Genomic DNA, 26106 nt, shown 5'->3' with positions numbered 1-26106 from the left:
CCGGTCACCCGAGCTCAGCTCCAAACCCAGCAGCTGCATTCACACAACATGCTACACTTGGGTTAGATTCACCCTTAGTTAGGGGTATTTTTGGTGGCTTAAGGCATGGTGTGAACCAAGGCCACTTGGTTAGTTTCTGGCTCAAATGATTGTCCAAATCCAGAAAGGAGGGTGATTAAAAACTCAAATTAACCATTTTGTATGGACATAAGCATTCTCTCCTTTTTTCTTTCTTTCTGACATCCTCTTTCTCATCTCACAAGCAGTACAAGGCTTTAAAGCCTCAACTCCCATAATCCCCAATATTTGGCTACAGTATTGACTACTCTTCCCATCATTCTAAACCATTTTTGACTCTGGCTTGGGCAATAAGAATGGCTGTTCAACAACATTTGGAGAACCACACATTGTCTAGCCTTGCTTTACAACAAGATCAAGATACTAGCTGTGTGCATACAATGATAGCAGGTAAAGACCATGCAGCTTCATTTCTTTAACAGCCTAACCCAGATCAGTGTTCAATTAACCTCAGCTAAGAGTTTGATGGTTTAGCATTGTTCTATAGCCCACCCCTTCCAGTTAGCTTCTAGTTCAATGGACTAGGAGAACCCAGAAAACAGGTTAATTCAGGTAAGCAGGTCAAGCGTGTTGTGTGAACACAGCCATTATCTTAGGCTCTGTAAGCTTGTACATTTTGGATGGCCTATCTCCTCTTTATTGAATTAATGTTGCAAGGGTGTATTGCCAGAATCACCAAGGATGGGAGCATTAAAAAAAAAAAAAGTAATAAACATTTAACGATCCAATAATTAGTTATATGAGAATAACCACTGTTGAGTAATTAACTCCCCTTCCTCCTCGGTCGCTTGATAGATGCAGCAGCCGTTGATAGCTTATTATGACAATCAGTGTTCTTTAGAATCTCATAAACTGAAACCCTTTTGATGAAGCTGAAATGCACTGATGCCATTAATCACAGAATGAGAACCCCCGTGCGGCTGCCACGTTCTGCTCAGTGCTGGTGGATGACAATCCTTCTTTCTCTGTACTTGGGTCTTTCCAGAAAGTCATTCCATTTAGCACAACATTTACATTTCACATTGGCATACCACCATCTTTCCAGGGCAGGTAGCAGTGACAACCATCATGACACATAGGTGGGACAAGCCATAATGACATCCTGGGTGCCTTGATGACCATTGCACAAATGATGTGCCTTATGTCATTTCCAGCCAATGAGATCACTCGCATTTTTGGCACAATAATGTCATGATGCACACCAGGCAGGGGCATTTGGGGAGGAGGTCCAAAAGCCAAGATGCCCCCCTTGCCCCATTGAAACTCCCATGCATCGAAATAGGATGCAAATAGAAAAACCATTATTTCAAAGTAGTAAGATTTTTCCCCTCTCAAAGTATTGGAAAGAGATAAAAATCCAGGTTTGATTTTAGAAATAAATGGAAATGATGCCGTATTCGAATGTGTTATTTTGAAGAACCAACTCAATGTGTTATTGTGTGGACCAACTCCCAGAATTCCCCAGCTAGCCATGCTGGCTGGGGAATTCTGGGAGTTGAAGTCCACACATCTCAAAGTTGCCAAGGTTGAGAAACACTTGTTTACAGCACTGGTCACTTGTGAGGCAGAAGAAAAGTTAGGGCTACCCAATCTGGGTTGCAAACCATCAGATGACCACTAGAGGCCAGCAAAGAGTTAGTCTTTTTAATAGAAGAAAATATATGTAGCTTGAACTGTGGAGTCATCTGACACTGATGATGTTACCTAGTCAAGTAATGAAACGTCTGAAAGCAAACAACCCAGCTCAGAGAGCACTAAGGACTCAACAATGAGTCTTCTTATCTCTTCGCTGCCATGAAATGGTCATCTGGAGTTTCCCAGCCCAGATATTGCCATCTTCCCCAACTTCCAAGAGCCCCAGTCTGCGTGACCAACAGTGAAGAATGCTGGGAGTTCTCGTTCAGGAACATCTAGATTGCAGCATGTGAGGAAGCCCTTTGCACAGCAGAAGTATAATTCTTTCTACCCTAAGAAAGGTCCAGCAGATCTATCAAACAATGATCCTGGGGATGCCAATGAATGGCCCAAATGGAGTTTTGGCCTGGTTCATACCACAAGTGAAAACAATGGCTGCTTTCCCATAACTCGTTGAACTTTCAACCCCATTTGAACCTGAGGCCAAGATGGAATCAGCCAGGGCCAGAGAACTCACTGCATAATACCTGCTGATTCCCTGATCTAGCCTCAGTGGCTTGGAGGATCTCAAAGAATCCCATTCATTTCAGAACGAGTCACCATATGCTGAAGTCCAAGTCAATTAGTTTATGGATCTATTGTCATTCGCATTAACATCTGAAATGTTAAATCTCACATATTGGCATTTCACCATTTACAGATAATGATTCATTCTTGATTGTCCTGGCATTTAGCCTTCACCCTATCCCCCCACCCCCACAAGGCAGCAATTCTGTACAGTGATCCCTAAAGAACTGCCTCAAATAATCCTTGATTCTGCAAAGGTAGATCTCAAACCATTTGGATCAGGTCAACATTTTACCTACCTCTATTCCTTATTTAATTTTCATTGCTTATATACTGGCCCTGCAACATAGTTCTATAGCTGATTAAGAGAAAAACTCTTTTGAGTTGAGCTTGACTTTGATAACACTGTAGGCAGGTCCATGTAGGGCTTTTGTGTTCCTACAACAATACCAAAATAGTTTGGCCTGTCCTTCCTTCCAGGATGTCTCCCAGCTTCCATTCCAGCCTACAGCCTTGGCATTTCCTGGTGGTCTCTTTGCCAAGTACTTATCAGAGCCAATTCGTTATAGTAGGGCCCAAATAACACTACAAAGTCTCAATCTAAAACTGGGTTTGACAACTGCCTTGTGGATGGGGCCAAAGGTTTTAACTGGCCACTGAGGGGCTTGGGGATGTGGCCAGAAATGTCATGATACACACTGTGGGCAGGGCTAAATTTTCACACACCTGTTTCTTTCTCCCCCCTTGGGGGGATTTTAAGAGATGCCCCTTAAGGGGGAAAAATTAAAAGGGAAATCAAATGTTATAAGGGGTGAAATGAGTATGTTAGGACTTGGTGTAGCTTAGAGCAACCATTTGCTCTTTCAAAGAAGCCCCACCCCTCCAAAACAGGGCTGAAGATGTCAGTCCCATCCTATGTAGGATCAATCTGGAGGCCATAAATGGGGTGAAGGTGGACCACATCCAGCCTCCTGCTTGCTCTTCTCTGGTGTAAACTGCAGCCCTGGGCCTTTCTTGACACAGGAGAAAAGGGAGGGTAGAGAAGCAGCCAGGAGCCTTCATTGCATTGGGGTACTTCTCATTTTTTTCCCTGAAGGTTAACAGATGGTTTTCCAGATTCCTCCATCTTGACATATAGCAGCAAATGGAGAGCAATTGGGAGGAGCAGCAAAGCTAGGAACTGTTGGGGGCAATCTTGGACTGGGTAACATCTGGATTGGATGGATGCAACAGCCTTCTTATAAGGCAGTTCCACAGGTCCAGCTAATGGATTACTGTCCCCTTTTCTCCTTCCTCCATTATCAAGCACAAGGTCATCTACAGGAAGTGGTCAAAAAAGTCAACATGGTGGCCATGGTGGTGTGATAGAACCTCTGGTTGATTTTAGGTGCACTGTTGTGGCCATCATCTTGACTTATTTGACTATAACCTGAAGTTAGCCCTGACTGAGCAACACACACCAGTTTTTGCACTGACCAATCCATCTCCCCTTCTCTTTCCCACAATTAAAATCCAATTCTGGACCAAGAACAAAGGCTTTTAGTGATTTTAGTCATTGTTCCACTAATTTTTTTTTTCCAAAAACCACCCAACACTTCAAACCAGGTTACTAAAAGAGAGTTGTTGTGTTCCTATCACACAGTTGTTGTGTTTGCATGGAGCGCTGTCTCCACACCATGAATCCACATTATGTTCATGCCAAGTGTGAAAACAATGGCTGGCTTCCCATAACACATTGTATTGTCAATACCATGTGAGCCTAGTCTAGCATGTTGTGTGAAACCAGCCAACAAGTAGCTTTCCAATAGCCACTAATAACTGCAAAACGTGGAGAGTTGAGTGAAGAAAGCAAGAATGCTTTGCTTTCAAGAAATCACTACCCAGAACTTCAAACAGGAGCAAATCTAGAAAGTGAAGTGTACAGCAATGTTTTTTACAATCGCCATTTGCAGAACCTAACAAGACTTCAGACTAACAAAATGTCAACAGGGTTTCAAAACCCTCATCGAACAATGTGTTCAAATTTCCTAGGAATCCATAAGCATTATCTGAATCTCAAAGGATTTTTGGAGCGGAGTGAGGGGGGGAGGAAAATAAAAGGTTTAATGTATACACAGATTTGCACACTATCTTTAACAAAACCTAAGTTGCAGCTTTTTAGACTTGTTAAAATGAGCTTGCTGTCATTCCATTTAAAAATTAATCTGCTTTCAAAATGAAGAGAAAAGGGGATGCGTTTAGCCATTCCTTAATGTAGCTTTCAGATGAAAAATTCAAAAGGGGGAAGGAAGAATACACAAGCAGGCTTTTGGTGTGAACACTAAACTCTAAACCAGTGTTTCTCAACCTTGGGAACTTTAAGATGTGTGGACTTCAACTCCCAGAATTCCCCAGCCAGCATGGCTGGCTAGGGAATTCTGGGAGTTGAAGTCCACACATCTTAAAGTCACCAAGGTTGAGAAACACTGGTTTAGAGTCACCAAGGTTGAGAAACATTGCTCTAAACTAGAGGTAACCCTATTCCAAGAGGAACCTTTTTCCTTCTTTCTTCAAAAGCAAGAGTGTGCAAAGGGGTTCAGGGGGTTGCAACCCAGACTTACCTAAGAAGCAGTGATATTCGCACTTCCTACCTCCCCTGCTCCAGAACCAACATGAGTTCCCTTCACCTGTCAATCTGGAATGAGGGCAACATGATTGATTGACTGATTGATTATGTGCCACCAAGTCCTTTTCAACTCCTAGGAACCATAAAGATCTTCTCCATGATAACCTATGCCTAACCTGGTCTTTCAGGTCTTCCAACATGTCTTAAAGTCCACGTGTCTAAAAGTTGCTAAGTTTGAGGATCGCTGCCATAAAACCACGGACTGCATCTACAAATCTTTTCGTAGACAAGGGGAATGTATTGGGCTGTCCCCTTACTGGAAATTTGACAAACCACCCTATTAAGAAACCCCAGGATATTCCTCTGTAATACCTTTTGCTTGAAAAAGCTAACCCATCTAAGTCCTTAGATGGGAGACTACCAGAAAATCCCAGGACAGGAAAGAAATATTTTTTAGAGAATATTAGAAGCCAATGACAAACTGCCTCTGTGCTGTTACCAAGAAAACTACAAAGCCATCATCACAAGGCAACCAGAAGTTCAACTCGCCTTGAGGGAGTCTTTATTTTTACTTTATCTCAAGATGAAGAAATAGCAAGTAGGAAGCCAGCATTTAAAAAAAAAAAAAAAAGAATGATTCTGCACTGCAATGGTTAGAAAATGGGGAGGACATATTTCTGCAGAGAGGGGTTCCATGACTGTTGCATACCCTGCACGCCGAAGAGGATCCAGTGGCAACGTGGTCCCCCATGGCTGCATTTGTACAATACTCTTGGTCAGGTTAGTAAATTAGCAACTCCCAACTGTTAGTTAGGATTTGTACATGCCTTCAAGTCAGTCTTGACTCCTGGCAACTACCTGGACTAGTTCCTGAAGTTTTCTTGGCAAAGTTTTTCAGAAGTGGTTTGCCCTTTCCTTCTTCTTCCTAGAGCTGAGAGAGAGCAACTGGCCCAAAGTCACCCAGCTAGCATTGTACCTAAGGCTCACAGTCTCCTGGTTTCTAGCCTGCTGCTTTTAATCACTACACCAAACTGGCTTTCAATTAGTTAGATCCAGCACAGGTACAACATTAAAAAGAGGCTCTTGCTGTCAAACGCCTGGACAAAATGCCCAGTTAATAAATTTGCACTTCCTGAGGACACACATGCAAGGAAGCATTGCCCTTCATTTGCATATCCAGCCCTAACAGCCCTAACATAAAGAGGAACATACAGGTGTTTTCATTTGCAGCTTGTCTTTAATCTAGAAGTGCCAATTTGCTTTTGCTTTAATTACATCTTCCTCAATAGATTAGTCCTGCCTTTATGAACTGCCTACATTGCCTATTGGGTGGGGTGGGGGCACTCAAGAGATCTGGTAGGCAATTTGGACCCATCTCTTTCCCTAAGCTTTTCAGCAGCCCAGAACTGTGGGTTCCTCCAAGTCTTCCTTTGCCAGACAAAACAGTGTTTAAATTCCTGTAGCCCTGCTTGGAATGGCAACGCTCCATGACTAATGCTTCCCCTTCACATGACAGATTCCTGCATGGGTGTCAAACTGTGCAAATCATCACTCCAAAGAAGATGCAGGATCCAGCATCCATCCGGAGGGGCTTTTAAAAGCAAGATTTTCTGTACTGCTGGAATGACAAAAGCAAATGTCTTTGGATGTCGGCAGATGCTGTGTGGATCGGTGACATCTGTTTCAGATCCTCCCCACCTTTATGTTTCCAATTTCCTTGGAGAAAGCATGTTAGCTACCCCAGGAAGCTTCAGCTATACTTCTTCCAGCAATCCCCAGAAGTTTAGACATTTCAGTAATAAAAAAAAAAAAAAAGAGGTGAGCTGAGCTATGCAACTTCTGAAGGCTGGGGGGAAAGCATGTAAATTTTGGGGGGGTCCACTGAAGTGAACATCTCTGTATTCCTGACTGACTGACTGCAAGGCTTATAAGCCGCTCCAATCAACGCTGAGCCAGGTACAATCCCCATCTTTGTCAGTGCAGACCAGTCCCTAAGATCTTTGGAAACAGCCGTAGTTGAATGATCTTTTACTGATCTCTTGTACGAAATTGAACATAATCAAATAGTGACATATGGATTTGATGATTCGTTATAATAATAGACTATTGGGAAAAGTAGAAGTCTAATTATAAAGTTAAACAAGGTTGTATGAAAAGTTTTTTGTATACATCTTTTACAAAGGAAGTCGGAAGTCGTTTTGTTAAAAAAAAAAAAAAAGACAGGAGAGAAGGGGCCATTTGGGTGCCCAGGGGAAAGCTCTTGTAGAGGAGCTGACTACAATGGAAAAAAGTATGCTTCGGAGGTCCCTGTAGATGACAGTTTCTGAGAGAAGGGACTTAGTGAGCCCCACCACCACCACATAAAGGTATTAGGTGGTCAGATGTCACCGGGAGAACGTGGTCCCATAGATATATAGGCCCTGAATCACCGAGGGCTTTAAAAATGACAACCAGCATCTTGATTGCACCCATACTTTTGAGAGAATTGCCAATCATCTTCTTCCATATACAAGAGTTTTGGAGCTGGACTCGCACCATGGTTGAGCTCTAAAAATCCTGTTCTAAAAATCCTTTACAGAGATTTTGCAGTCAGCTAAGTGAGAGGAAGGGTTTAAAAAGAAGAAAAGGACTGGGCTATTTCATAGCAGCTGGGCTCCAACCATACTCTCAGTTAAAGAACAGAAGGCAGAAATGTACCCCTGAAGGAACTAAGGTGTTAAACCATAGGACTCCAATTTTTCATATCACTCTCCAGATACAGGACCAAATTTGGCTGAAACCACCCACAAGGGACTAGGACTGGATCAGGTGGGTTCAGAGCCCTGGATCAGACTAACAAAGTAGGCTCTGAATAGGCTAAAAAAAATCAAATATATTTGGGGAACGTGGACCCCAAAAATAGCACAACCAAAGCTCCATCTCTTTTGCACATGCATCAACTTTTCACGCATGTACAAAGGGACAGGGCTTCAATTGCACTGCCACAATCACCATCTTGAGTTTTTTGACAAGACCCTTAGGGATAGCACCCCCAGTTACTGAATGCTGTGGCATCATGCCCACAGTGTGCTTCCTAAATGAACCCATTTTCTAGGCTTACAGAAGACAATGAACCATAAATTGAGTATAGAAGTTGGGTTCACACCATCCTTTGACTGGGATAACACCAACTAAGTTGGCCTGTTGCATGAATAAAGCTGCTAGCTCACTGCCTGATCTGGTTAAGCATATTGTGTGAACACAGCCAAAGTCTGGTTAGGTTAAGCAGTTTCCCATCATGAAATCAGCAGTGTTCTTGTTCCATATAATGGTTAATTCCATGCATTCACTGTGGCCAAAGAAGCAGATCTTCCTGAATATCACTGTAATCTAACTGTAGCTCAGTGTTCTTATTATAACATCCATGTCTTAGACTTCTCCAAATGTTATCTTCATACAAAATTTGAACAGTAGGCCACATTACCTAGTGAAATTCATGACTAAGAGTGGAATTGTCCCCCAATCCTGAAACAGCACAGTAATCCCTATAGCACACTGATTTTCTGCTTCATGGGAGAAAAGCAGGCAGATGTGATCATCTTTGCAGCCTCTGGATTCCTACAAGCAGGTGAAGCTTCAAAAGACCCTCATAAGCACACATGGGTGGAATAAAACAAAGCCAAACAAAACTGAGCCATCTTGATAAAACATCCATTCCAAGGAACCAGAGGAGAAGTAAATGTTTGCAGATTTCTGCTGATAACTTCCAAGCTCCATTTTTATTAATTACATCAGCAACTCAAGCACAGGGACTATTTTTAATAAATAAGGTTGATCCGACTCAAACGTATTGTTCCGCTGGAATGAAGATCAAACTCCTAATTTAGCTGGGGATAATTGCCCATCGGTGGGGTCATCTCCCAAGAGGAATAGTGAGGGGTCTGTCTCTGAAGCCTTTTTTTTTTTTTTAAAGGAGGCAGCAATGTACAACCCAGTGCTGTATAGCTTCAGGAGCACAAAGACAGTGACACAAAGGAAGTAATTTTATTATTTAAAAAGAATGAGATGCTGGCTAAACTAACATCCTTTTTTGCAGCTGATCCAAGCCATCCTACATGGCAAGATTTACAAAAAGATTGTGAGATTTTCCCAGAAACTCCCACCTTCATTAATATTTCTTATTCTCCATTGTTGAAGTCTTTTGATTATCAGAGACTATGACTGGGTACTCTACAAATCACTGTCACACATCAATCAAGCACATCAGCCCTTGGGATTTTTTTCAGCCTGTTCCTCTGCTATTCCCTGCGGTACCACTTAATTCCAAGAGTTGGATTCCTGCAACGACCAAGCCATTCATTTGATAAAAGAAGAAGTTTTTATTCTTTTATTTGGTTTTTGGGCTAGACAGTCATGAGTCATGCCTTTGAAAGTCCAGCAAAGCATCCTCTGCTTTTCAAGGGTGGGCCAACTGACCCCCAGAGAATACCCTCTCATCTCAGTTGGTGAAAATCAACAGCAAGGTGGCTGCCATTTTAAGACTAGAAACACAATGACCTACAGCGCAAATCCTAAAAATAGAAAACCCAGTTTAAAGAACAAGCCAACACAGAAAAACCCAATCCTCCAAAAAATGTTGAACCAAAAGATTAAAGTGTCCCAAAATCTCAGTCTATCCCACCCTTATATATGGCTAGATTCCACCTTCCTGGAATCATCTCCTGCCCACAGACCTCATTTATTGTTAAACCCTTGCATTGGAATGGTGGTCCAGTTTCAAGAACCCTAAAACAAAAGGGAAAAATCTTGCAATTGTTTACCCCCTGTTAGCACCACTAGAAGAGAATATATGTCGCTCAGGGCTGAACGGTGAACAAGAGAGAGAAGTTTGGCAACCACTGTTCTAAGCAGTCTGTTCCATGGCTTACCATCAGGAAATTCCTCCTAATATTTCCCCGGAGTCTCCTTTCTTTCCGTTTCAATCCTTACCCTGCCCTTGATTTCAACCGAGAACAGGTCTGACCCTCTTGTACATGACATTTGTTGACAGTCATATCATCCTTTATTCTTCTCTTTTGCAAGCAAAACATGTCCAGTACCTGTAAGCTCTCCGTGTGGAGCTCATTTTCCTGGCCCCTTATTAGCCCTGTTGCTCTTCTCTGAATCAATTCCACCTTCTCCATGACTTAAAGGTGGTGCTCAGAATGGACATGGAATCCCAAGGGCTATCTAACCAGTACAGTGTGGAGTACAGTACAGTATAGACCTGGACGCTGCCTTCTGATAATACAACCCAAGACTGCATTGGCTTTTTTAGCTACTTCATCACATAGTTTCCTCCTGATCTGCTGTCGGTTCCCCAGTACTCCTGCAGCCTTCTCACATACATTGCTCAAGCCAGGTCTCCTCAGTTCTAGAAATAAATTCTAATAACACAGCTGCCTTTCCTATTCTAGTATTTTCCTGTAACTTCCACAATTCTGGAACATGGCCCAACACATCTAAGAGCACCAAGATGGGGAACACTAACCTATAAATACCACTCTCTCTTTGTTCATATGACAAAACACACTGTAGTCTATAAAAGCCAATTGTTTCCTAGCCCTTAAAGATACACCAGGATATGAACATCCAAAGGTCATAAGTCAGAATTACAGCAGCACGATTCCCAGTTGAGCAAGATGGAATACAGCTAAGCTAAATCTGTTCTGTTTTCCCAAGCATTTAATTAAGATGTTTATTTTTGAACTGGCAATATGCTTTTTGGGGTGCTGCCTGCTTCCTCTTTTCTCCATTTCAGTTATTTGTATTGTAGCACGGGTGGGTTGTGGTGTATTGTTTCTATTCTTTTATCTTGCTTTATGGATTCTGTGGGTAGAAAAACTGGCCAGAACTCTTCCAAAGAAACAAGCAAACAAACCATGAAAAGCTTGTTATGATGGGTGAATCAGGTTCCTTTGTCTGCAATACACTCTAAAGCAGTGTTGTCCAAACTTGGCCACTTTAAGATGAGTGGACTTCAACTCCCAGAATTCTCCAGCCAGCATGGCTGGCTGGAGAATTCTGGGAATTGAAGTCCACTCATCTTAAAGTGGCCAAGTTTGGACAACACTGGTCTAAAGCTTTTGGAACGCAAAAGAACTGTAGATATTGCAAACACACAAACCATTTGGGGAACAAAAACACCAATCAGGTTGGTACAATGTGTTGATCACAGGAATGAGGAAAAATGTGGTCGCGTCTGAATTTTCAAGAATCCATCTTTAAAAATGAACCCTTCATCCATTTTAAAAGCATTGTATTATTGCCAATAGTTATATCCCAAATTCTCATTGCTTTTTTTTTCAGAAAAAAAAATCTACCCTATACCAGGGAGATAAGTGACTTAAGTTCAAAAACAGTTACATGAGAATGCCTCACTTCAAAAGCATTCACAGTTTTAAAAAAGAATGATTCAAGAAGCACAGCAGTCTTAAACCGCTCCTGTCCTGTGATCATGCTGGCTTGACTCCAATGCAGTTTAAGAAAATCCAAGCCAGTTTGAGAGAGGACACTTTGGCAACAGTTTGCAACATGTTCAGTCTGGACCACAGGCTACGAATCCCTTTCCATCCTGTAGACATGTCTTAATGGAATCTATCTGTCTGTCTGTCTGTCAAGGAAGTGTTGACTCTTGATGACTGCCTGGACTAGTCCCTGCAGTTTTCTTGGCAAGGTTTTTTGGAAGTGGCTTGCCCTTGCATTCTTCCTAGGGCTGAGAGAGAGGGACTGGCTTTGTGCCTAAGGCGGGACTAGAACTCATGGTCTCCCGGTTTCTAGCCTGGTGCCTTACCCACTACACCAAACTGGCTCGCGCTCGCTCTCTCTCTCTCCCTCCCTCCCTCTCTCTCTCTCTCTCTCTCTCTATATATATATATACACACACATATATATATGTTATTGGATATCTATACCTTTTTATGTATATAAAATATACATGAAAAGTAGGTTAAAACATGCACGCAAAGTTAAATTTAATTTATATATGCAAGATTGAAGCATCAAAATGCACATACATGCACATACATAAGCCTTTAGAGGAAGAAGTTGAGTGACTATCAAAAAATAATAAAAGCATCCTTCTACCAAAGAGAATGAAAAGGAAACTTAATTTGCATAGCTTACAGCATTAATAACCATTCAAAATTAGGAATAATCACTAGCATTTCAATAGAAACACAATATATTTGATTTCACAATAGCAGGGCAGATGGCAATTGAGCAACCTGTGGCCTGTTTTGAAGCAAGACTTCTCTTCTGTGGACAGGGGTTGGTGGACTACTTCAAAAATCTTTGCTCTTTTTTCTTTCCAACTGGCTGGGATAGAGGACACCTTCAAGGAGAGGACTGTCTTTTCAAGAGTAGGACACCCTGCCCTAAGAGAAGTCTAAGATTTGGAAACAAGTAAAGAGTGGCTGTCCTGAAGCATTGTGGAAGGAGGTTCATGTAATGAAACCTAAAACATCTTTAAGAGTTCCTCAAAGATTGGCAAAATAATACAGGTTGTCAAAAAAGTAGAACTGGAAGTCAACTTTCCAGGTCTGATCACTTCCTCGTAGTTCAAATACTGTAGTCTTTTGTATACAGCAGTGTTTCTCAACCTTGGCAATTTTAAGATGTGTGGATTTCAACTCCCAGAACTCCCCAGCCAGCCTGCTGGCTGGGGAATTCTGGGAGTTGAAGTCTACTTGTCTTAAAGTTGCCAAGGTCGAGAAACACTGCTGTATACAATTCTATGATTTTATGGTTCTATTTATACTTCAGTTTGCACCCCATCTTTCCGCTGAGGAGAACAAGGTGGTCAACAGTTAAAAAAAAAAGTCTAACAAAAGAACCACTCTTCCTTTAATTAAAATTAAAATTCTTAAATGAGAAAAGACTAGCTAATAGAACCGCCATCTTTGTTTTTCAGAATTCCCCCAATCTTGGTGGTGTAACTCAGTATTTCTCAACCTTGGCAACTTTAAGATGTGTAGACTTCAGCTCCCAGAATTCCATACTGGGTGGGAAATTCTGGGAGCTGAAGTCCACACTTCTTAAAGTTGCCAAGGTTGAGAAACACCAGTATACAGACTGCAAGCACTTCATCCCTTGACACCCCAAATATGAAACTACCACTTAGAAAACAGTATTAGTAAGCTTACACCAATCTTCCTCCTATAGGAAGGAAGGAGTGAATCCATAGCTCCAACTCCTCCAAGGAGCAACCTGTCCCCTCAGTCTTCTCTAAAAATGGCCTTTTCTTCTCCCCTGTCTACTCATAATGGGGCAACCACATTTTTTAAACTTTCCACCACTCACTTGCCCAGCCTACCATACAGGTCTGCTGTTGTGGGGTATAAAATGAAGCTGAAACATCTTGCCTTAGCAAAACCTAAGGGGAAAAATGCCCCCTCTGGAAAAAAATGCCAGAAATTTCAGCCTGTCTGGTGATGGCATCAAATCACTACCTCAGAATAAGGGAGGGGAAAATGCAAAAAATTACCCATTTCCACAATGGAACACTTTGGAAATCTGGCTGACTTGCCTTATTTATTTATGAGCATTAATCTGTTGTTTTGCACCCCAAGGATCACTCAAGGCAAGATGCTATTAAAATATATACCTCCTTCTTATTTGTCACAGAATGGGGTTGTGAAATCCAGCCTTTCCATAAAGCTTCATTGCCTCATTCTAAAAATGTTGTAGTCCTATTCACAACACCCTACCGGGCATTGGTATGAGAAGTCTGCTCTGGTTGGAGGGAGGGAGGGGTGGGTGGCAGAAGCTTCAGGCCAAAGTGACCCAGGAAAACCAGTGGGTCATTCTGGCTTGGGGAATAATAAAGCATGACTGAAATCTTGGATTTCACAATGGCACTGTATGTGGAAGAAGGAGGAGAAGGAGGAGGGAAAACGGTGATGATGATGATGATGATGATGATGATGATGATGATGATGATGATATACAATTTATCAACTAGCTCACCAGACTCATTGACATTTCCAAAAGAAAACCACATAAAACTAAACAACAACATAAATCACTGCCAATTTTTTAGTTAAAGCCCTAAAAAGCATGTTATGAAGCCCACAAGTGTTCTCCTCCTAACTAAAAGTGGGCCAGCGGTAGCACTCATGAAATGACCTATATTTCTGTCTGTCGACATTAGCTTAACTGTTTGCAAATTGGACTAAGGAGGAGAGAGAGAAATAAGTGGTCATTCTCCTCCTCCTCCTCAAGCAGCCTTAGATCACTTTTCTTCCTGCTCCATTCAGACCACAGAAGAGTTGTAAGCAACATCTGGCAGGATCACATGAAATGCAATTGAACAACTGCTTACAATTATATTCACTCAGTGGGGGGAATGATATAAGGCAGATCTGAAATGCGAGTGAGGGAGCATCCTGAACATTTGTTTGTGTGTCAGGAGAGTGTGTTACGTTTTCTCAGGGAGAACGTTGAGCCAAGGCACTGTACAAGTGTGCATTTTCACAGCTGATGTCCAAAGGATGTAGTCTCTCCTGCAAAGCCAGCCAAATTCAGAGGCAATTAGTGGGGCGGTGAAGTATAAACATCACATATTGGACACATCAGCAGAATTCCAAAGTACAAGTATTCTGGCATTCTGATCTACACAATTTGGATCAATAGAGCAGCGTTCCCCAAGCTGGTGTCCTCTAGATCTGCTGGCTAAGGCACTGAAGTCCAAACAACTGGAGGCTACTGGAGTAGTCAACATGAGCCCTAGGGAAGTATCCAGCCCTGAGTCTATGCCAACCAACTGCCAACATTTGGCAGCAGGGTTTCCTGGTGTTTCAAGCTGGGGATGCTCAAAAACCATCATGTAAAATCCCATATAGGCTTCAGACACTTTTGAATCACCAAGAAAATCTCAAAACTCTCCTCCCCAAAAGCAAGAGGAAATGATCCAGGCTATGTCCAAATGCATGAGATGGTCCCCCCATTTATTGTAGATCCTACCACATCCCAAATGCTTAGTCACCCTAGTCACCCAAAGCCAGTCCATCATTAGTGTAGAGCAAAGTTTCTCAATATTTGCAACTTTAAGATGTGTGGACTTCAACTCCCAGAATTCCCCAGCCAGAATGGGGAATTCTGGGAGTTGAAGTCCACACATCTTAATGTTGCTAAGATTGAGAAACCCTGTTCTAGAGCTCTGCCCACGCCTGTTAATGTCTTCATTCTATCAAGAACGCTTCATAGATTGGAGGACAACCATCTGCAAGAAATAGGACTACAGACTCTAAGAACTGACCCCGGGTTCTCCTTTCTCCTCTCCTTCAGCCAATTATAACAACACTTATGGACAGAATACCACTTAATCTAATGAACACTGGGAAAGTGGTACTCAGAGAGCAGTGTGCAAAAAAAGTGAGTACCTGCACACTCCTGAGCATGTGACATGTGCTGGGTGTTTCTCTGAATAACTGCTTTAAACAATGCTTTCATGAAATATGGATACATTTGCACAGGGATAAGATGTGAGTTCCAAAGATCTCTTTGGGTATTGCTAGATTCCATCTGAATTTTAGAAAAAGAGACATTAAGGTCTAAGAAATAATGGGACAAAAGATTATGGTGGTTCCTTTAAAAACCAAATACGCCACTTAGTTATTTACAAAAGTAAAATGTCAAGAAGTTGGTGCTCCCTCTCCCTCCCCACCCCACCCCACCCCACCCCAATTTATAGCTGTCAGAATGAGCATTGCAGAAAACTCTGGGCAACAGTGTATGGACCCTTATTTTCCTTCTCAGTACCTTGGAAAGCAGAGAACCAGTTTGGTGTGGTGGTTAAGGCACTGAGTTAGAAAGCTGGAGACTGAGTTCTAGTCCTGGATGAAATCAACTGGATGACCTTGGGCTGGTCCCTCTCTCTCAGCCCTAGGGAGAAGGCCAGATCTTTTCTTAAAAATGTGGCCAAGAAAACTGCAGGGGCTGGTCCAAAGCAGTTGCTGGGGGTCAAGATTGATTTGAAGGCATGCACACACAAAACCCCTTAACTTGGGCGATGGAGAACATGCATTCCTGAGTAACCCAAAGGGTCTTTCTAGCACTAGATTGTTTCTCTTCATGCAATAGTTCATGTGCTCTGTATGTGCCTCTTCTCTTCCCCTTCAATAAGGTGGCACACACATACACAGGACCCTTCTGTAGAGATAATAAAATCTATGCAATGCAGTTCACTTGGTAGCATAAAGACCAATGCATCAATGTGTTTCTAAAGATGCTACCGAATTTTAGTTCAATTTTGATCATCCTTCTCAGCCCTTCCTCCAGCTAATCAAACCTAATCCTGATGAACAATAATAAAAAAGTACAAATTAAGCTATTTCAGCCTGAATGCACCAAGTGTCTTCATAGCCTCTTCACTGTTCACCCATCAGTTTAGCACAGCAATTGAGAAGGGGCCAAACATTGCAATGTTGCAAAGTGGCTAGGACCATGTCTCACACAGGCCTGCTGGGATCCCCCACCCCCTGCATGAATTTCCTTTCTTATTTTAAAAAAATGTCAAGCCTATGGAGGGGAAGGGCACTAAAAGCTTTGTGCTTTCAAACTTATATGAAATTGTAACAGTGATATTGAGCAGCTGTGGTCAGAAGAAGCTTCAGGGACAGAAATAGAAAAATGCATGTGACCGTGGAGCTTCAGGGTGCCCACCCCTGGTCTAGCAACCAGCACAGCCTTCCCTAGGCTGTTGCTTTCCAAATGCCTGGTAGTACAAGTCCCAGAATCCTGTGCTGGGATATCTGAGGAGTTGTAGTCCCAGAACATCTGCTGGGCTCTAGGCAGGAGAAAGCTGGGCTAGTCCCTTGCATTTAGGATCTGAGCCCCAGTTGGTCATGAACTTAATTGGCCAGGCCATCCCAACATTGATATAAATTCCATTGTTGTACAGAAGCAGCTCTCAGACTTCTCCAGATCTAAATATCCTTCAAGGGCCTCCTCTTATGAATAATTCTTTTCTTTCTCCTTTAGAAGATGGTGCATCTTTGTGCATCGTCTCTGTCATTTCTTAAAAGACAAATGCATTCATAATGGTTCAAAGATTGAGCCATCAGATGCAAGGAATATTAACCTCCAGTGGCAGGTACATCTATACTTCTATACTTGAAAGTACAAACTGTGATAATTACACTAAAGCTTTCATGGCTGCAAAACCATTTCAAGGAAAATAGACCAAGCAGTGTTGTTGATAAGACAAACATTCAGACATGGGTAAGTGGTGGATATGTTCCAAAAATACTTTTGATAGTGCACTTACAACAGGAGTTGTTGTTTTTTTTTAAAGGCTCTAGATGTAATGGTCTTGGAGATGGTTGAGATTTAAAGTAGGTCATATCACTTTCTTCAAAATGTGTGAAGCTAGCCTAGATCCTCATTCTGTCCTTTGGGTCCTTCTGTTCCAAATTCCATCTCTAACAATACCACTCCTGGGACAATCTCTTCCAGACATTCCATCCATTGATGAAAGGAGTTGATATAATGGATTTGTGCAGCCGTGAATCTACTTAAGAACCTGGTGCTTGTCTTTGTGCTTTTATGTTCTTCTTGAAACAAATTACATCTCTCTGGAATATACAGGGAGGTATACAAAATGTTCTGAGGTCAGAACACTTTCAGCAAGGTCAGGACAGCCAGTTTCAAGGTCAAAATGGGCTTCTTTGAGACAGAAGTCCTTTGAAATCAGTACCATTTTTGCACACTTAACCATAGGCATCCAATATAACCCCTCTCAATGGCAGAACATGGGTTGTGCAAACCCTAGCCTATTGTAATGATGTTGCCACATTGTACACAAATACGTAACTCATGTGGTTTTTGTCACAGTGTTGCAGTGCACATTTTGTCATTTGCCCCTCACTCCCTATGCATTTAGCTGACCTTGGCTGATCTTGAAAGCTAAGCAGGGTTGGTCCTGGTTAGTACTTAGATGAGACAGCACCAGGAAATCCTTGTTCTGAAAAAAAGAAATAATTCCAGAAAATGGCTATAGTATTCTATTATCCCCTAATTTCTGCTAGGGGATAAGTTGCTAGGAAAGCTGCATAAATGTGTTCATGAAGTCACCAGGAATTGGACTCAACTCAAAAGAAACTAATATATTGATATACGGCACTTCTATCCAAGAACTTTGTGCCAGTTTGAGAACAGTTCCAGATGCTTGATGAAAGTTCTCAAGGTGAACCAATATATTTCTGGCTGAACTGTGATGTATTTGAAACTACCTTCAAAGTAGTATTTTCTTGGAAATATGACAGCTCTGGGAAGCTTATGGGAGGTCAGTTTCCCCATGGGCAGGAATTCTTCACTCACTTTGCCTACAAATCACTTGATTTCAGAATCTATGGGCTTTCAAAGTAAAAGGTGACTTGACAGCTTTGCAGTTCTCCTCCATAGAAACCACTCCGATTTTTTTTTTCATACACACCACAAAGCAACATGAACAAAAGTTGAGGAGGGTGGGTGGGGAGTGCAAGTTATTTTAGTTCTCTTTTGCATAGAATTAAAAATTTGCATTTTTGTTACCACAGGATTTGCAGTAGCTTGAGGTGGGGCAGTGAATTTTGTAGAGCTGTGCAGCGATAGGGATTCAGAGGAGAAATGGTGGATTTCTCCTCTTCAACCTATGACACTGGTCAGCATCTTCTCAAAATAGACTTTGTTTCTCTTCTTTTGCCCTCAGCAGTGGCAGTCACACAAGCTGAGGAAAAGAGGCTACTTTCTTAAGAAATTAAGAAAGGTGTGACATGGATGCTCAGATCCAAACTCAGGTACAGCCCTAAAACTTTGCTTCATGTGCTCAGGATTAATTTCAGTGGAACAGAAGATGATCATGGAGGGTCCTCAAGGTGCTTTTGAGGGATTAGGGCAGTGTTTCTCACCCTTGGCTGCTTTAAGCTACGTGGACTTCAACTCCCAGAATTCTATTCCCTAATTCAGTGTTCCTTAACCTTGGCCGCTTTAAGCTGTATGGACATATGGCTGGCTGGGGAACAGTGGCAAAGCAGAAGTGTATGTAGATACAGATGATATAGATAGTATGAAATGATCAAGTTTATTCTTTAGATGTCAAGGAGCAATCATGCCCGCTGACTCAAAAGACAGCTCAATTATGTCCATTGAAGTTTTCCCAAGTCAATGCATTACAGCTTTAGATCTATAAAATTTATACCTTTGAAATGCAGAAAACAAATACAAGCAGGATAACTCTAGTTTCAGGAACCACCTGAATACTGAAGGAATTCACCACTATTAACCGCACCAACACACTGTACTTTTTATATCAAATGCTTTCCTGCTTAGCCTTAAACAAGACATCAACCTCAAGCTGTACAGTAATGTGAACCCTTTAATTTTGGCTTAGTAGGATGCGTGAACTCCACCACTGTGATTAGTAAACCATCGTTTATGGCTTCCTATTACATATGAACTGGGCAATTATGGTGTGTTCAATAAACTATGATTAAAAGTAAACCATGAGTCAGACAATGCCTTGTCTCTTGAAAGGTTATTCATCTTCTTTGAGGATAAAAAACTGTGAAGGATGTTTTGAAATGTGTTCAGATAGGATCCTTTCAAGCAGGTGCAAAGTTCTCACCTATTCATCTCATTATTAATTTTTTTTTGCACTTTTACTATGACATGACTATATTGTGCTTTTTATGTTAAGAAGGCAGCTAAGATAGCCTTAAAATTCCATTCCAGTGAGCTGCAAGCCCTCGAAGACCAAAGGGCAATTACTTAGTTTATGATTTCACTATCAGAGATTTATTGTGGCATTGCTTTAAAAAGAGCATCTATCAGGAATATGTGCCTCTTGTTTTCTGCAAGACACAAAATCCTTCTCTCTCGGTCTTAGACTCAAGAACAGAAGGGAAGCATGCTTCGAAGCACGCACACTTCCATCCACCAGGAGAAATTGGGATTGCTGGGTTGTGTGTCTCTATAGATGATTTTTTGCAAGCACAAGAAGGATCTTTTGGCAGGATGCTTACACAGATAAACACAACAAAGGCGCTGCCTTTGGAAGTTAAGGGCAAGGGAGGGCTTAAATGAAGAGCTTGGAATTTAAATAAAGTCACACCTGGTGGGAGCTTATATTCTTATTGTTCTTCTTGTTATTATTAAGCATTGTTAAGAAAAGTAAAGAAAAAGAAAAAAGAAAAAAAAAGAAAAAAGAAAAAAAATAAGTTGCAAAGTAAATCAACAGGGAATTTACAAGCCTCAGAGGATATTTCAGTAATTAGCTTAAATAACTGAATATAGCATATTTAAAAAAAAAACTTAATCATTGCTACTAAAACCCAAGTAATATATGAATAGCAGCACCAGCAATCAACACAGTATAAATCATAACATGAGATTAAGGATTTGTCAGCCCTTTGAGGTAGGCCAGGTCATGGAACAGACAGTGCAAGGACTACTAGAACTCTATTGTTATAGGGTATAACAATCGAATCTTGAAAGCCTCTTGAAAGTTTCCCTCTGCCCCCTCTTACACCAAGCAGAATGGAGGCAGAGTTCTCTTGAGTTTCTTTCTCAAACTCTCTCTTTTCTCAGTACCGAGTGGCTGTTCATTTTCTCTTAACAATTCTCACATTTCTTCATCCAAGTTAACTCCTGTACAGTGTGACAGCAATTTCTATCTGAACAATTAACAACTTTACATTAAGAGAAACCCACATTTTAGATAGGGTACAAACCCATATATAAAATTATAACCCCAAAACAGTATTCAAATTCATTTAAATTAAATTCTGTGTCAGATTTACTTTCAAAATTCCAAGTGATGGGCCTGGTTAGGCTTTGGATGGGAGACCACCTGGAAATGCTAGGTAGGTAAGATAAACTGGGAAATCAGAACGCATGCCAGAAAAATGCAGCGGCAAGCCACTTGTGTACTGTTGCAAAAAGAGATTCATCCATGAAGTCAAGAAAAGTTGAGCTCCATCAAAGGAGAGTTTACTTTAAATAAAATAAATGTCCATCCTATTAGTTTGCTTGGTTTTTTTAAAACAGAGACAGAAAGGGAACCGGGAAATGTAAAAACTCAGTGATGTTTGAATGTGAAACTCAGTTTATGCAAGGCAAAATCAATTTTGTCAACTGACAACACAGTGACATAATAATAATAATAACAGCAAGAACCCATCCTTGTTAAAGCTGAAGTTAACTAGAAGACGCCTGGCTCTTTTTCTTGGAATCACCCACCTGCACATCTCCAGCCTATATTCCTAGCCTGAATATTTCATCACTGATGTTTCATTTAGTTCACCCTCCGGTCATTTCCAAAGATAGTCTCAAGGCCTGTCTGGAAGTTAACACTCAACAAAGTACCTTCGAAAGGGAAAGAATGCCAACCCAAATGCGGGCAGCTTTCTGACAGAAACAGAGACATGGAGAGAATGATGCCAAATGAAACCACATTATTCCAATCAGATCATCAGAACCACTGTTCTAAAATGGGTCCCTTGGGGCATCTAGTCCACTCTCTCCATGCATTTCAAAGGCAGGAAAGTCTGTCCTCCAAATCAAGTCACTGGCTCGACCGAAATTTCGTTTTTCGATCGCTCTTCATGTGACCAAGGGGGAGGACATCTTGGATTAACGCCTTCACACAAACCGCCAGCCTCCGAGGTGGAGAGCTAACCTTGGTGGAGAAACGCAAAGCGGAGGGGGAGCAGCCAGGCGGCCCAGGATCAAAGTTCTGTGAAATTGACCAAGAAGGAAAGAAAAGCTGAAATTGACAAAAAAAAACTCTCGCCGGAAGGTTGTTGGGAAAAGAAGGGAGAGAAAGCGGAGAAGTACGGAGTACACAGCTTCCTCGCTCGGCTAATAGTTCGGGGGGCGGGGGGGGGGGGGACCGTCCACTTTTGCCTAGTTGGCTTTTCTTGTCACGTCCCCACTTACAAAAAGGGGGGAGTCAACATTTCCTCGCACCTAATATCTTCCCACTCCCCACCCCCACCCCCAAACTCCGCACTACAAGAATCCGTCGCAAGATAAGGTTCGTGTCGCTCCTGTGCAGCTCCCCCCTGATCAGACGGAGCCCAGATCGGGACGCCGAGAGGGAGAAGGAGCGGCCGCGCAAGTGCTCGGGGGAGCAAAGTCCTCAGCCTCCCTCATCCAAGATCCCAGCAACACACTTTTTGTGCCCGCCGCGGAAGCTCCGAATTCGGGCAGGTGAACGAGGGGAGCGGTGACAACCATGTGGACGGCCAGCCCTTTTGAGATTACGGTCGGGAACCGTTCTCCGACACACACCTCTTTCTTTGCAGCCCCCCCCCCCCCAATCCTCTCTTCTTTCTCTCCGACTCCATGCATGCTTTAAAGGGACGAAAATCCCCTTTTGGAACACGGAGGAGAGTCAAATCAAGCATGGTTCGCACACACCCCCTTCCAAGTTCCGCGAAGCCCCTCCCCTTGGCTTCTCCTACGGCCCCCGCTCCCTCTGCCTCCATCCAACCCGTAGAAAGCAGCACCACTCCCCAAGAGCTCGAGCGAGCGCAGGCGAACCCTATTCAACGCCCTCCCCAGAATCAGCGCATCCGTCAAACTGCAGCCCAAACCAAAATAGACTCGCGCGCGCGCGCGCGCACACACACACACACACACACGTGCGCGCGCGCTCACACACACGCACCCTCGCGCGCCCTCGCCGTATCGCTCGATCAATATTTGGAGAAAGCGGGCGGGGAGGGGAGAAGGGGGTGCGCGCGCGCGTGCCAAGTCTGCATTGTTATCCCAACACAGCCGGGAGGCGCGAGGCTCTTTCCTCCACACGCGCAGACGTTACACCCCCCCTTCCCTTTCGGCTGCCATTCCCCCATCAGCAAACAATGGGACTCCGGCGCACACACCGCGCTTCCGACTCCACCCCCCCCCCCCGCGCTCCACTTCTCCGGTTTCCCCCTGGAGCCGCTGGGATGGAAGCGGTGCGGGGTAGGGAGGGGGGTATGGTTTGGGGATGGGGAGGCCCCGGGGGCTGGCGGGGTCCCTTACCTCTAAGGCTTCCAGAGTGACAAAGCTGGCCAGGGCGAAGCCGTCCACGATATCTTCTTCTGGAGAGGAAGACTCCCTCCGCTTCCTCCGGGGGGGCTTCGGTCGGGACGGCGGCTTGCCATTGTTTTCAAGATCCGAGCCGGAGGAAGAAAGGATGGAAGCCGCTCTGGTCCTCCGCGGCTCTCCGGGAGCGCTTGTCCCCAAATCCCCGCCGGGGCCACCTTGTAATCCGCGTTTGGATCGCCTTTCCCGATCGCGCTGCGATCTGGATCGCCGTTTCTTGCGGAAGCCGTTGCAGAGCGCGGATCCGTCCATGGCTCTTTATCCGCGCACCCCCCCTCCCTCCCGCCCGCCCTCCACTCCACAACTCCACACTGCCTTATCCCTCCCTTTCTCCCCTGCTCGCTCGCTCTCCCCCCGACCGCCAACTTCGGTTCCCCCACCCCCCGGTGGAAGAGAGAGGGAGGGAGGGAGGGAGGGAGGAGGAAGCGAGAGGGGGAGCGGCGGGAAGGGGGGCGCAAGACGGGAGACTCCCAAGGAATGTCAGCCCCGGGAAGGGGGGCGCGGAGAACGTCGAGAATGCTCTGAGCAAGCCCAGCAAAGTAATGGCTGTTCGCTGGTCTCCTTTGCAAAGAATCTCCGTCTCTCTCGCCTTCCCCCCTCTCCCCCCCTACAAAAAGCAGGCAATAAATTAGAGTAACGGAACGCTCGGATCCGAAGGCGGCGAGACCGTTAGGTGGCTGTCTCTTAATTCTCCCCCCTCCACACACACACACACACGCGCGCACACACACACACACGCACACAGCGCCTTTTAAAAATTGTGTTAATCCACGGGGGCGTAAAGGGGAGATGGGGTTCAAAACTACTTCTCGGTCAGAGCTTTCTTCGCTTCATGGTTGCCAAATTAAAGGCGGCCACCGTGTCAGTATAACACAGGCACACACCGCCTGAAGCAAAGGGAAGTTGATTCGGATTTTTTTTTCCGGGGGGGCGCGGGTTAGGGAGTTTCCCCCTCGTCTGTTTCCCGCAGGCAACCTCGTGATTCGATCAGGGGGACCCAAGAGCCGGAGAAAAGCGCTGCTGGGGCTGTACGCGAGCCTCGCACCTGGCGGGTGTGTGGAGGGGACCCCCTTCCCAAGGCACACTCACGCACACACCCCCGAGCGCGGGCGCACGCGCCTTGCCAAGCCCCCGCGGACCTCAGCTCCCTGACAGCCGGCACCTTCTTCCCTCCAGTCCGGCGGGGGGGTGGGGAGATGCTCCCGACCGACCCACGCAGGCAAGTCCCTGCTCCAAAGGATGGAAGCAACAGCCGCGCGGAGTCGCCTGTGGCGGAGGGCTCGGGACAACACCATCCGGGGTTGGGGCAGAGTTGTGCCTCCGAGCATCCAAGCCCTGCTTTCAGGAATCCGAACACAAAGGAATCGGACGGACCTTTCTCGTCCGCCTTGGAAGGAGACCCAGGAGCGAAACAGGGGAGGGGGTGGAAAGTGGAGGGGCTGGCGCTGATCGGGGACCCTTCGCCCCCTCCCCGCGAAAAGGGGGGAAATCAGTGTGTGAAGTATAGAGGAAGGGGGCTGGCAGAGGATCCGTTAGGCTGCCTGCCCTCTGGGGTGGGGCGCGGAGGAGGGGGCGGCGGGAAAGGTGCGATGGGTACAAAATCCTTCCCGGGGTGGTTGGTGCTGATGCTGGAACGGCGGACGGTTTCTTCCCCACTCCTCCAGCCGCAGCAGCAGCACTGGGTCCAGCCCCATTCACCTCTCCCTGCCTGGCTGGGTCTCTCTCCCGCCCCCTTCAGTCACGTGGGTAACTTTCTATCTCTGATCCCCCTCCTCCTTTCCCCCCCTCGCCCAACCGTGTGAAATAAAGCCCTCCTAAACGCGCGGAATAAGTGGCAGGCATGCGCGCCGAGTCTGCGCAGTGCTGCTCGCTGGCTCTTCGCTCCAGCTGAGAAGGAATGAATGGGGAAGAGGATTCTCGCAGGGGCTGCTGTTCCTGGAAGGTGGGAAGGGGAAGGACCGTGGCTTGCGGCAGGATCGCACGCTTCCCTGGGAGGCCAACTTTTTTCCCCGCTTCCTCCTCCTCTTCTTCCCCCCGCTGCTCTCTCTCTCTCTCTCTCTCTTAGCTTTGGACCAGGGTCGGCAACCCAAAGCCCCAAATCTTCAAGCTGCCCCCTGAATCGGTTCCAACTCCCCCCTGCAACCACAAACCCAGGGTTCATCTTCTGGGTATTTGGAGGAAAGGGAAGGCTGTAATGGTAATCCAAGACAGTTCTTGAAAACCACTGTCAGGATACTGCGTGTCCCCCCAAGTTAATGTGATTCAGACAGCAAAATATTGGCTTGCATTCTAGATTAGAGATTCTAGCATACATAGATTAGTGTGGGGTAAAACCGAGCTTGTGTTTGGGGTATACTGGCCAAAACATGCCCAAAGTATTGTCTTTCCCGTCAGCAGGAAATGTGGCATGAGAATGATTAAGGATGGCAACGTACCTCGTCTCTATCTTGTTAAAATCATGATGGACAGCAAAGATCCATCTGATGACTACCATGGCATGTGGAAAGTGATGACATGGATTAAGGAGAGAAAGGAGGGAGGAAGGAAGGAAGGAAGGAAGGAAGGAAGGAAGGAAGGAAAGGAAGGAAGGAAGGAAGGAAGGAAGGAAGGAAGGAAGGAAGGAAGGAAAATGCTATGTGTAGGTGAAATGAAAAGAAAGAAGGATTTAATAGATCTGAATGGTGGTGGTCTGATCTTGTAGAATGGAGATGAATACATGCTGGGAAGTGAAGGTGTAGGTTCAATAATGCATGAAATGATTTAATTCTGTGTCAGAAAGTATGAAGTGATAAGCCATATTAAGAATACCAAATAAATACTGGTCCAGGCTGTGGCCAAAAATACCTTTATGTCTCTCAGCACAAGAAGCACCTTACAGAAAAGAAACAGTGGGCAAAGAGAAATGGTTAACATATCAAGATTTGTTAGTCCAGGAACATGGAGAATTTAAGATGAAGTCAAGAGAAAAATTGACTGGAGAGGGATTTAGTTTTCAATGGTTTTCATATGCACATTTAAGAGAAAGATTTAATGTAGATAAAAAGGTAACTGGAATTAAACAACTTAAGGTGGAATTTGAACCTGAGCTATGTATAAATGCTGAACATGTGATTGCAAAAATGTATAAACTT

General features: G+C 44.2%; 1 protein-coding gene across 1 annotated transcript in view; it reads right to left on the bottom strand.

Moving 5' to 3' along the window:
• LOC148214384 (autism susceptibility gene 2 protein homolog) overlaps positions 1 to 23227 on the bottom strand; it is a 613231-nt gene extending 590004 nt beyond the window's left edge. The window contains exon 1 of the mRNA XM_088152562.1: positions 22913 to 23227. Coding sequence (XP_088008688.1) covers positions 22913 to 23227 — 315 coding nt within the window. The remainder of the gene's footprint in view (positions 1 to 22912) is intronic.
• Between the last annotated feature and the right edge of the window lie 2879 nt (positions 23228 to 26106).

This window comes from Python bivittatus, unplaced genomic scaffold (assembly GCF_059951505.1).
Source record: "Python bivittatus isolate LINGU-HERP-01145 unplaced genomic scaffold, Pbiv_v1 ctg000690_np1212, whole genome shotgun sequence".
NCBI lineage: Eukaryota > Metazoa > Chordata > Lepidosauria > Squamata > Pythonidae > Python > Python bivittatus.
The sequence above is the reverse complement of the archived record's forward strand: the minus strand, read 5'-3'. Positions and strand labels throughout refer to the sequence as shown.